This window comes from Octopus sinensis, linkage group LG27 (assembly GCF_006345805.1).
Source record: "Octopus sinensis linkage group LG27, ASM634580v1, whole genome shotgun sequence".
Lineage (NCBI taxonomy): Eukaryota > Metazoa > Mollusca > Cephalopoda > Octopoda > Octopodidae > Octopus > Octopus sinensis.
The window spans coordinates 6,013,765-6,026,778 of record NC_043023.1 but is presented as its reverse complement, the minus strand read 5'-3'; the positions used below and the strand labels follow the sequence as shown (position 1 = coordinate 6,026,778).

The 13,014-nt window shown below is 42.0% G+C and overlaps 2 protein-coding genes across 5 annotated transcripts in view; one reads left to right on the top strand and one right to left on the bottom strand.

The window, feature by feature from the left end:
* The window catches only part of LOC115225490 (neurofascin-like), a 498,646-nt gene that overhangs the window by 431,161 nt on the left and 54,471 nt on the right, over nucleotides 1-13,014 (top strand). The window lies entirely within an intron of this gene.
* The window catches only part of LOC115225488 (hemicentin-2-like), a 112,139-nt gene that overhangs the window by 92,002 nt on the left and 7,123 nt on the right, over nucleotides 1-13,014 (bottom strand). For all 4 annotated transcript variants that reach the window (XM_029796443.2, XM_036514375.1, XM_036514374.1 and 1 more), the window contains exons 4-8: nucleotides 9,580-9,950; nucleotides 7,916-8,044; nucleotides 5,879-5,981; nucleotides 4,267-4,460; nucleotides 381-515 (exon numbers count right to left, since the gene is read on the bottom strand). In XM_029796443.2, the coding sequence (XP_029652303.1) occupies nucleotides 381-515; nucleotides 4,267-4,460; nucleotides 5,879-5,981; nucleotides 7,916-8,044; nucleotides 9,580-9,950 (932 nt within the window). The remainder of the gene's footprint in view (nucleotides 1-380; nucleotides 516-4,266; nucleotides 4,461-5,878; nucleotides 5,982-7,915; nucleotides 8,045-9,579; nucleotides 9,951-13,014) is intronic.

Here is a 13,014-nt window from a genome sequence, read left to right as displayed (position 1 = left end):
AAACGGATTGAGTCGATTACGTCAACCCCAGTGCGTAACTGGTACTTAGTTTATCTATTTCTTTACTGCCCACAAGGGGCTAAACACAGAGGACAAACAAGGACAGACAAACGGATTAAGTCGATTATGTCAACCCAAGTGTGTAACTGGTACTTAATTTATCGACCCCAAAAGGATGAAAGGCAAAGTCGACCTCAGCGGAATTTGAACACAGAATGTAACGGCAGACAAAATACCGCAAAGCATTTCGCCCGGCGTGCTAACGTGTCTACCAGCTCACCACCTTGAATTAGTCCTGCTTGACTAAAGGTGGTGCTCCAGCATGACTAAAAGAAATAAAAAAAGATAGAAAGATATATATATATATAGTCGCTATTTACCGTTAATTCTCTTTCCGTTGATGTACCACACAGGTTTACTGATGGGAGGTTTGCCGGTTCCATTACAGATGAAGGTAACTGAACTGCCCCCACTGGTCACAATACTTTTTGGTTTCGTGGTCCATTCAGGTTTAGCTGAAACAGCAATAATAACAGCAACATCAACAACCATAACTCTCTCTCTTTTACTCTTTTACTTGTCTCAGTCATTTGACTGTGGCCATGCTGGAGCACCGCCTTTAGTCGAGCAAATCGGCCCCGGGACTTATTCTTTGTAAGCCCAGTACTTATTCTATTGGTCTCTTTTGCCAAACCGCTAAGTGATGGGGACATAAACACACCAGCATCGGTTGTCAAGCAATGCTAGGGGAACAAACACAGACAAACAAACACACACACACACACACACACACATATATATACATATATACGACAGGCTTCTTTCAGTTTCCATCTACCAAATCCTCTGACAAGGCTTTGGTCGGCCCGGGGCTAAAGCAGAAGACACTTGCCCAAGATGCCATGCAGTGGGACTGAACCCGGAACCATGTGGCTGGTTAGCAAGCTACTTACCACACAGCCACTCCTGCGCCTAACAATACAAAAATACTAATATTGGTTTCAAATTTTGGCACAAGGCCTGCAATTTCAGGCGAGGGGTTAAGTTGATTACAGCAACTCCAGTGCATAACTGGTACTTATTTTATTGACCCTGAAAGGATGAAAGGCAAATCTGACCCCTGCGGAAAATTGAACTCAGAATGTAAAGACAATTAAAATGCTGCTAAGCTTTTGCCTCATGTGCTAACAACTCTGCCAGTTCACCACCTTATAAACAACAGTAATATTAACCAAATGAACATTAACCACAATATAAACAACTGCAGCAATCACTGTATGATTGGGTATTACTCCATTACTCTCTCTTCTCACTTGCTCTTACTCCCATCTACCTAGTGCTGTCTTTAGGCATTTTCCTAACACTCATAAGTATCGTAAACTCTTCAACACCCATAATGTTAAGGTCAGCTACGCATGTTTAGATATTAACACCTCAAATATTGCATACTACAACTGAAAACCCTGCACCCATCCAATGCTTATTATATCCTGTATATAGGCAGCCTACTAACTGCTTCCTAGGAGTATCATGCCTCATACCTCTCAAAATTTGTGTATTTATGTATGTATGTATGTATGTATGTATGTATGTATTGATCGTGGCAGGTGGAGAAGGATTGTGCATGAGGGGACAGCCACTTTTGAGAAATCTCGAGTTGCACATGAGAAAGTAAGGAGGAATGTCAGGAAGGGCATCGCTGTTACACTTCCAGAAGGGAAGGGTCTTCCTTTGATGCTGACATGCAATGTCTGTGCAAGACCCTGCCTCAGTAAAGCTGGACTCAAGAGTCATCTTCGTAGTCATAAAACGAGACAGATGAGTGACAACCTGGCCACTGGTGGTGGTGTAACACACCATACTAGTCATATCTGTCAGGCATGTGGAAGAGAGTGTAATTCGGCAGGAGGACTTAAACGGCATGCAAAGGTACATGAAGCCCAGTTACAACTACAGCCGGCTTTTTACTGGTAAAGGTTTTAGCTGCCAATTTTGTACAAGACATTGTAGATCTTTAGCTGGGCTAAAAAGTCACATTCGATCACAGCACCAGTAACAGTGAAGCTTCATGCAATGGCCATACTCGAAAACGAGGGGCAGCCATAAATGTATGTATGTATGTATGTATGTATGTATGTGTATGCATATATATATACGTGCATGAGTCATCTAAGGGAACATAATTCGGAGAGAAGATGCAGTTGTATAACTGTCAGTAGAGTGGGAATATTATCTGAATTTTATAGTATTAAGTATCCATCATGGCTGGTCTTCTTTCCTTCCATATCAGCCACCTCTGATGAGTATAATTATATAATTGGATTGTTACCTAACACTCCATTGTATTTCTGTGTGAAACTAATTTGTAAGACCAACCATAATAGATACTTAATACTATAAAATACAGATAACTGTATACAACTAAGCACTGTATACAATAATTTCATTATTATTGTTTTATTATTATATAGGCGCGGGAGTGGCTGTGTGGTTAGTAGCTTGTTTACCAACCACATGGTTCCAGGGTCAGTCCCATTGCGTGGCACCTTGGGCAAGTGCCTGTCTTGTGAGTGGATTTGGTAGACGGAAACTGAAAGAAGCCTGTCGTATATATGTATATATATGTATGTGCGTGTATGTTTGTGTGTCTGTTTGTCCCCCTAGCATTGCTTGACAACCGATGCTGGTGTGTTTATGTCCCCGTCTCTTAGCGGTTCGGCAAAAGAGACCGATAGAATAAGTACTGGGCTTACAAAGAATAAGTCCCAGGGTCAAGCTGCTCGATTAAAGGCGGTGCTCCAGCATGGCCGCAGTCAAAATGACTGAAACAAGTAAAAAGAGAAAAAGCGAAAAAAAGATATAAGGAAAGCATTGAAACACTGAGATTTGAAATCAGATGTCACCAATGTTCATATCATCTGTGGATAAATTTTAAAATTGATGATATCACCAGCAGTGACATAGGTGGATCACAGGTGCAATAGCATTAAATAGCTATGAATTATAAATTTGTATGAAGCGTTTGGATGCTTAAACAAGCATCCACCTGCTAGAAACAAGAGCTAAAGTCTGAAATTTATCCACCGTACTGCACCAAGATAACAGAGAGAAACTGTATGCGAGGAAAAGAGAAGGATCAAAACATTTAATAGCACAAATAATAATATTATATATATTATATATATATATATATATATATATATATATATGTATGTATATATCATCATCACCGTTTAGCCTCCGCTGTCCATGCTAGCATGGGTTGGACGGTTCAACTGGGGCCTGGGAAGCCAGAGCGCTGCATCAGGCCCAGTCTGATCTGGCAATGTTTCTACAGCTGGATGCCCTTCCTAACGCCAACCACTCCGTATGTGTAGTGGGTGCTTTTTACGTGCCACCGGACATGGAGGCCAGGCGAGGCTGGCAACAGACACGATTGGATGGTGCTTTTTACGTGCTTGACTAAAGGCAGTGCTCCAGCATGGCTGCAGTCAAATGACTGAAATAAGTAAAAGAGTAAAAGAAAAGAGAGTATATAGTGAAGGCGCATGGCTCGGTGGTTAGAGTGTTGAGCTTACGATTGTGAGGTTATGAGTTCGAATCCTGGACCAGGCTGCGCATTGTGTTCTTGAGCAAGGCACTTTATTTCACTTTGCTCCAGTTCACTCAGCTGTAGAAATGAGTTGTGACTTCACAGGTGCCAAGCTGTATCGGCCCCTTTGCATGGGTGACTACTGGTCTTCCATAAACAACCTTGCCTGGACTTGTGCCTGGGAGGGTAACCTGCTAGGTGCAATCCCGTGGTCAGCAAATATATATATGATGGCCGTCCACTCGTGACCGAGGAAGACCATTGTCGACCTTCAGGAATATTGTGCTCTCTAGGACTAACTTATATTTTGCATTTGTGGCTCCGTTGGCGGCTTATGAGCCCTGCTCTTCACAAGCATACACAACTGCAAACATTGCAGACCAAGCTTTCCCCATTCACTATACAAGCTGTGTGCTTTCGCGCAGCTCGCTTAAGTTCTTCATGCTAGATACGTGCTCTCTCAAAAGTGTCAATATATATATATGCATACATACATACATACATACATACATGCATATGCTTACACATGAATATATACAGACACATATCAAGTATGAGTCTACAGTTACCCAGGTTGATACAATCAATTAAGATAATGCCGCAGCATGGCCATAGTTCAAAGACTGAAGCCAGTCAAAGAATAAAAGAATAGCGGAATACTTATTCAGGCTTACATTCAATCTCCACTCTCATGGTGTGTTGCAATATCTGACCAGAGCTCCTTTCACTTGCATGGCATTCGTAATCTCCCTCATCCTCAAACCCAGCATCCCGAATATCCAGCTGATGATCAAATTTAGAAAATGCATACTTTGTATTCGGATGTATCAATTTGCCATTTCGGTACCACCTGATCTTTGGTGTCGGACTGGGAATGAGAAAAAACAAAACATCGAAAATGAGTGTTAAAAGTAAATATAATATCTTATACACTTTGAATATTTACAAAATAAATTTATACTCAACAAATACAAGCAAAATATGTTGATATTTTGTGAGGTTGTGTTGCTGTGTGGTAAGTAGCTTGCTTACAAACCACATAGTTCCAGGTTCAGTCCCACTGCGTGGCACCTTGGGCAAGTGTCTTCTACTATAGCCTCGGGCCGACCGAAGCCTTGTGAATGGATTTGGTAGACGGAAACTGAAAGAAGCCTGTCGTATATATGTATATATATATACATATATGTATGTGTGTGTATGTGTTTGTGTGTTTGTCCTCCTAGCATTGCTTGACAACCGATGCTGGTGTGTTTATGTCCCCGTTACTTAGCGGTTCGGCAAAACAGACCGATAGAACAAGTACTGGGCTTACAAAGAATAAGACCCGGGGTGGAGTTGCTCGACTAAAGGCGGTGCTCCAGCATGGCCGCAGTCAAATGACTGAAACAAGTAAAAGAGTAAAAGAGTAAAGAGTATGTCTTGGGTGAGTCATAACAACAATAACGAGAACACTTGTACAATAAATACAGCAATAAATTTAAATGTTAATTAAAGCATGCAACCATAAAATCACCTAATATTAATTAGTTTCTGATTTAAAAATATTATTTAATTCAATTACTCTTTTACGCTTTTACTCTTTTACTTGTTTCAGTCATTTGACTGCGGCCATGCTGGAGCACTGCCTTTAGTCGAGCAACTAGACCCCGGGACTTATTCTTTGTAAGCCCAGTACTTATTCTATCGTTCTCTTTTGCCGAACCGCTAAGTAACGGGGACATAAACACACCAGCATCGGTTGTCAGGCGATGTTGGGGGACACACAGACACACAAACATATACACACACACACACAAATATATATATACATGTTCATATATACGACGGGCTTCTTTCAGTTTCCGTCTACCAAATCCACTCACAAGGCTTTGGTCGGCCCGAGGCTATAGTAGAAGACACTTGCCCAAGGTGCCACGCAGTGGGACTGAACCCGGAACCATGTGGTTGGTAAGCAAGCTACTTACCACACAGCCTCTCCTTATTCATTTTTATTGTGGGACTTGAAGTAGATAAAACAATAACTAATAAGGGTGTAGAATATTGGTATAAAAAAGCTCCTTGAACGTAAAAGTATTGTCAGATTCTGATAACGATGGTCATGGAATATGTGTTGTTGGTGGTGGTCATGTACAGATGGTGGTGCTGGTGCAGTATGGATGGTAGAGGTGGGAGTGTTAATATTGTGGTGTAGTGCTTTTGGTGGTGGTGGTGGTGGTTAAAGAATGCTGATTGTTGTGTCAATAAAGATGATGTGGGTGAAAGAAAATGAAGCAGGCTTGAACTCACTGTCCACCGAATATACACTGCAACTCCACAGTGTCTCCCTTCAGAAAGACCATCTTGCTAGGGCTAGCACTGAGGATATGAATCTGGTAGTCTTTAAGCTGCTCTGAAAGTAGACAAAAGATAAGGCAAAAGATATATGTTAATATTTCACTTAGACGTTGCAATACTAATAACCTGTTGTTACAACTCAATATACGAGGAATGATGGGTAGATTATCTCTTTACTCTTTTACTTGTTTCAGTCATTTGACTGCGGCCATGCTGGAGCACTGCCTTTAGTTGAACAAATCAACGTCGGGACTTATTCTTTGTAAGCCCAGTACTTATTCTATCGGTGTCTTTTGCCGAACCGCTAAGTGACGGGGACGTAAACACACCAGCATCGGCTGTCAAGCAATGCTAGGGGGACAAACACAGACACACAAACATATACACACACATACATATATGTATATATATATACATATATACGACAGGCTTCTTTCAGTTTCCGTCTACCAAATCCATTCACAAGGCATTGGTCAGCCCGGGGCTATAGCAGAAGACACTTGGCCAAGGTACCATGCAGTGGGACTGAACCCGGAACCATGTGGTTGGTTAGCAAGCTACTTACCACACAGCCACTCCTGCGCCTATTTTATATTTTTAATTTCCCACAAGTGCATTGTTTCTTTTTGATTTTATTGACTACACAGTATAGTAGGGTCAGTTGGGCACTGTCTGAGAGAAAAAGTGCACCATGATGCAATACACACTGCCAGAAATCTGGAAATGACATGCTGTACTTCATATCAGAAGCTCCAATAGGAACATTTCAGAGTGTTTGTATGTCAATTTGAGAAGAGTGCAGTGGATTAGGAAAGAGTTGGAGGAGTCTGTTACGCATTCATATCTATGTGTATACATAGGTATACGTGTGTAGAATACACCCATACTTTTGGAACTATTTTGTTAGTAAACAGTACGAACTGTGTCTAAAGTATATATGTATTACTACGCTGAATGTTGACAGTTCGTGTAACAAGTAAAGTAAATAAACAGTGCGTGGCATCTTGGGCAAGTGTCTTCTACTATAGCCTCGGGCTGACCAAAGCCTTCTGAGTGGATTTGGTAGACGGAAACTGAAAGAAGCCCCTCATATATACGTATATATATATATATATATATATATATATATATATATATATATATATATATATGCGTGTGTGTGTTTGTGTGTCTGTGTTTGTCCCTCTAGCATTGCTTGACAACCGATGCTGGTGTGTTTACATTCCCGTAACTTAGCGGTTCGGCAAAAGAGACCGATAGAATAAGTACTGGGCTTACAAAAGAATAAGTCCTGGGGTCGAGTTGCTCGATTAAAGGCGATGCTCCAGCATGGCCGCAGTCAAATGACTGAAACAAGTAAAAGAGTAAAGAGTAAAGAGTAATGTATATCGCCTCTCATTTCGCTTACTAAAGTGTGTATAGCAATTAGATTCTAAGATAATTTTAGGAACTAATTATGTACAATTCTTGATTATTCTATTATTTCAAAAATTAATTAAAACACAGAGGACAGCGTATTTCGTTATAAATGTCCTGAAATGTTTAAAACATTCAATCTTGTTCATAAACTACTTTAATACCATTCAATATATCTTCATTTGGAAATAGTGGAGGCGCAATGGCCCAGTGGTTAGGGCAGCGGACTCGCGGTCATAGGACCGCGGTTTCAATTCCCAGACCGGGCGTTGTGAGTGTTTATTGAGCGAAAACACCTAAAAGCGCCACGAGGCTCCGGCAGGGGATGGTGGTGATCCCTGCTGTACTCTTTCACCACAACTTTCTCTCACTCTTACTTCCTGTTTCTGTACCTGTATTTCAAGGGGCCGGCCTTGTCACTCTCTGTGTCACGCTGAATATCCCGAGAACTACGTTAAGGGTGCACGTGTCTGTGGAGTGCTCAGCCACTTACACGTTAATTTCACGAGCAGGCTATTCCGTTGATTCGGATCAACCGGAACCTTCATCATTTGGAAATGAAAAAAAACTCACCTGGTAAGGTTCTCAAATAAATGGTATTAAGCATATTGATTCTTCGTAAAAACAAATTGGTTGCAGCGCAAACATAGGCAGTGTCTTTGTAGGAGTCTTCTTCTTGTACATTTGCAAAGACAAGGTTGGCTGGAAAAGAATTAGGAGAATAGGTGTGGAGAGAATTTTGTGTTTATTTCTAGGTGTGAAATTATTGTTATTTTACATTAATATTTTAATATTGGTGTCTTCATTATGGTCGATAAATTAAGTACCAGTTATGTACTGGGGTCGATGTAATCGACTTAATCCGTTTGTCTGTCCTTGTTTGTCCCCTCTATGTTTAGCCCCTTGTGGGTAGTAAAGAAATAGATAAACTAAGTACCAGTTATGCACTGGGGTCGATGTAATCGACTTAATCCGTTTGTCTGTCCTTGTTTGTCCCCTCTATGTTTAGCCCCTTGTGGGTAGTAAAGAAATATATATATATCATGGCGGTTTCCCTTACACATCTGCTGTCCTTAGCACTCACAAATCACTGAACTATCTAAGTCATAGTAGTAACTCTACCAAAGCAACAATGCAACTATGAACAACCTCCTTACCTGTTAGTCAGTGGGGCGTTTCAATTTAAATATTCTATCTTCTTCCATTAATATTTTGATTGAAAGCAGAAGCAGGGAATCAATCATATCAGATAATGTAGTTCCAGATTTGCTATGTCTGAATAAAAGTCCAAATGTTCGCTAACACTAATTACTATACTATACATTAGATAGTGTAGTCCAAGATACACTGTGTCTTGATAAAAGATAGGGCATTGACAGCTGGAACATCTTTGATCATGCCTCTTTTGCATCAGGGCTGTTCTAGGGCTAAGTAACTGCGACAACTATTATACTATCAGCATCATCATCATCATCATCATCGTCATCGTCATCGTCATCGTCATCATCGTCATCGTCATCATCATCGTCATCATCATCATCGTCATCGTCATCGTCGTCATCGTCATCGTCATCGTCATCATGATCATCATCATCATCTTCATCATCATCATCATCTTCACTGTCATCGTCGCCATCGTAATCGGCGTCATCGTCATTGTCATAATCATCATCATCATCATCATCTTCGTCGTCGTCGTCATCATCATCATCATCTTCATTGTCGTTGTCGCCATCTTCGTCGTCGTCGTCATCATCATCATCATCATCATCCGCTTTCCATGCTAGCATGGGTTGGACGATTTGACTGAGGAATGGTGAACCGGATGGCTGCACCAGGCTCCAATCTTGATCTGGCAAAGTTTCTACAGCTGGATGCCCTTCCTAACGCCAACCACTCCGAGAGTGTAGTGGCTGATTTTACGTGCCACCGGCACGAGGGCCAGTCAGGTGGTACTGGCAACAGCCATGCTCAAATGGTGTTTTTTATGTGCCATCTGCACAACCTCACTTGAATGTTTATTCACGTGCCACCGGCACAAGTGCCAGTATGACGGCAATGACATTAGGCAATGTAGTCCTATGTACACTATGTTTGAATAGATGGGATGGTCACTGCTGGAACATCTTTGACCATGTCTGTCTAAGGATCAGGACTGACCTAGAGCTAAACAATAACATGCTGATATCTATAAATCAAAGATGAAGTGGTGGCAATGGTAAGAAGGTAATACTAACTTTTGTGATCCATTTGGATTCGCTCAGTGAAGTCAAGGACCTTTAATCGCCCATCACTGTATTTCAATAGCCATGTGAATTTGGCCTCAGGGTAACTGATTGGCTTGTTACAAGGGAGGACGAGACATGACCCTGGTGATACAGTGATGGTCTCTGGTTCCTGATTGGTGTACGGCTGCAGGAAGGCAAGACGTAGCTCAACGATGCCTGACATGGCCACCCCATAAGAGTTGTTTGCAAAACATTGATACGTGCCGGCATCCTTCTTTTTGGGTTGCTTGAAGACAAGTGTTCCCTCGTTTTCTACTGTGGAGATAAGGTCATCACTGCCAGCCACGTTGAAGTCCCGTTTGTCCTTTTTCCAGATGTACCTGGTTGTAGAAGAGAAGGAAAATGATGAAGACGAAGGGGATGGGGATGGAGGGTGGGTGGATGTACTTACAAATGAAGTGATAATGGGTGTGAGTTGAGAGAAGTGGAAAGGAGGACAGGGGTCTGCATGTATTTCGTTACTGCCCACAAGGGGCTAAACATAGAGGGGACAAACAAGAACAGACAAAGGGATTAAGTCAATTACATCGACCCCAGTGGGAAACTGGTACTTTATTTATCGACCCCGAAAGGGTGAAAGGCAAAGTCGACTTTGGCGGAATTTGAACTCAGAATTTAACGACAGACGAAATACAGCGACGCATTTCGCCCGGCGTGCTAACGTTTCTGCCAGCTCGCCGCCTTTAGATAGGGGTGTGCATGTGTGTATGTGTGCATGCGTGCATGTGTGTGTGTATGTGTTAATGTGTGGGTGGGTGTGTGCTTGTGTGTGTAAGAAAGAGAGAGACAGACAGACAAAGACAGAGAGTGAAAAGAGAGATTAGAAACAGTATTGTGAGATAAAAGGTAGAAGAAGAGTAAGGAGCAAGAATGAGGATGATGAGGATGATGTCGTTTTATGTTTTATTAGTTTCAGCTCAAAGCTGTGGCCATGCTGGGGCACCACCATTTTGCTACACTGTTATTATTGAGAGCCTCTTCTGATATATGACATTTGGTCAATAAGCGAGTTTCATGTTGCTACCCTCATTTGCACCCCCTGCCACAGGGTAGGTTCATCTGGGACTCTCAACAGAAAGAGATCCAGTTTTGATTTGAAAACACCTACATCCACTTTGTGTAGGTCTCTTAGGCTCTTTGGGAGAATATTAAAAAGCTGTGGGGCCCCTGAAACCCAGGCTGTTGCAGTAACTGGTCCTGAAGCACAATAGCTTGGCTGGAATCTTTGGTACTGTGCAGGGGCAACCGGTTCTGGCATTTGTGTAGCTTTAAATGCCAAAATTTGGCACAATCCCTTCCAGGATCTTCCAGATCTATATTACTGCATATCTCTCCCACCTTCACTTCACGGAGTAGAGTCTTAGCTCTATCAGCCTATTCCAGTTGCTGAGCTATTGCAATAAGACAATCTTCTTTGTGAAGCTTTGCTGGATTGCTTCAAGTTCCGCTATTAATTTTACACTGTGGGGTAACCATAGCTACGAGCAGTAGTTCCGGCATATTATTATCCTCATCCCATCTGTAAATTGAGTCAAACTCCTGCTGCAGGTGTGCAACATCGCTGGGGTTTTGTATTTTCTGCAAGACTTTCGTATTGTCTGCATAGCTGGCAAGGATGGCTATCCAGGCAACTGATAGTGAGTGGATTTTGTAGACGGAAACTGAAAGAAGCCTGTCGTATATATATTTGCCCCCCCCCCAAACATCACTTGACAACTGATGCTGGTGTGTTTATGTCCCCATAACTTAGCAGTTCGGCAAAATAGACTGACAAAATAAGTACTAGGTTTACAAAGAATAAGTCCTGGGGTCGATTTCCTCAACTAAAGGCAGTGCTCCAGCATGGCCGCAGTCAAATGACTGAAACAAGTAAAAGAATAAGGAGTATATACCTAAGGTGGTGAGCTGGCAAAAATGTTAGCCCACCGGGCGAAATGCTTAGGAGTATTTCATCTGTCTTTATGTTTTGAGTTCAAATTCTGCTGAGGTTGGCTTTGCCTTTCATCCTTTTGGGGTCGATAAATTAAGAACCAGTTGCATACTGGGGTCGATCTAATCAACTGGCCCCCTCCCATAAAATTTCAGGCCTTGTGCCTAGACTAGAAGAGAATATTTATATACCTGTTTGCCACATAGGTCGCGTTTCCTCTACGACTTTTAATGGTTACAAATCGTCTGGTAAATGGCGTTTGAATGGACATTTTGTTTTCACAATAAAACACATACTGCTAGGTTTGAACCCCCCCCTCGAGACTCAACTACCCTTTAGCTGAAAAATACAGAATACCTCATCATCATCATCCTCGTTTAGCGTCCGCTTTCCATGCTAGCAGGGGTTGGATGATTTGACTGAGGACTGGCGAATCAGATGGCTGCACCAGGCTCCAATCTAATTTGGCAGTTTCTACAGCAGGATGCCTTTCCTAACGCCAATCACTCTGAAAGTGTAGTGGGTGCTTTCAAAGTGCCACCGGCATGAGGGCCAGTCTGGCAGTACTGGCAATGGCCACGCTCAAATGATGATTTTTATGTGCCACCTGCACAGGAGTCAGTACAGTGGCACTGGCACAACACAGCGGAATTCCGTAGCGGTGTTAATGAAGATGTGTCAATTTAATGTGTTAAACTTATCTTTATAAATGTATATCAAATTATATATACAAGATTATATATATATAGATATATACAAGATATAGGCGCAGGAGTGGCTGTGTGGTAAGTAGCTTGTTTACCAACCACATGGCTCCGGGTTCAGTCCCACTGCGTGGCACCCTGGGCAAGTGTCTTCTACTAATATCTTCAGGCCGACCAAAACCTTGTGAGTGGATTTGGTAGATGGAAACTGAAAGAAGCCCATCATATATGTGTGTATATATATATATATATATATATATGCGTGTGTGTGTTTGTGTGTCTGTGTTTGTCCCCCTAGCATTGCTTGACAACCGATGCTGGTGTGTGTGTTTATGTCCCCGTTACTTAGCGGTTCGGCAAAAGAGACCGATAGAATAAGTACTGGGCTTACAAAAGAATAAGTCCCAGGGTCGATTTGCTCGATTAAAGGCAGTGCTCCAGCATGGCCGCAGTCAAATGACTGAAACTAGTAAAAGAGTAAAGAGTAAGATTAACACAGATATAAGTGTTAGAACCTGTGCTCTGACCGCAGACCTTGCCCACTGCACTAAAAACCTTCCCCACCCCTGCTGTAGGCTATTTTGTTTGAACTACATAACTTGGGTTTACCAATTTGTTCCCATGTTTTCTTATTTATGATTGTGATACCACTTTCTGTGTATAATTGCACTCTGACACTAGTGTTTACAATTGTCACATGACTACACTAACACCACCACCACCACTACTACTTGTACTACTACTCAAACA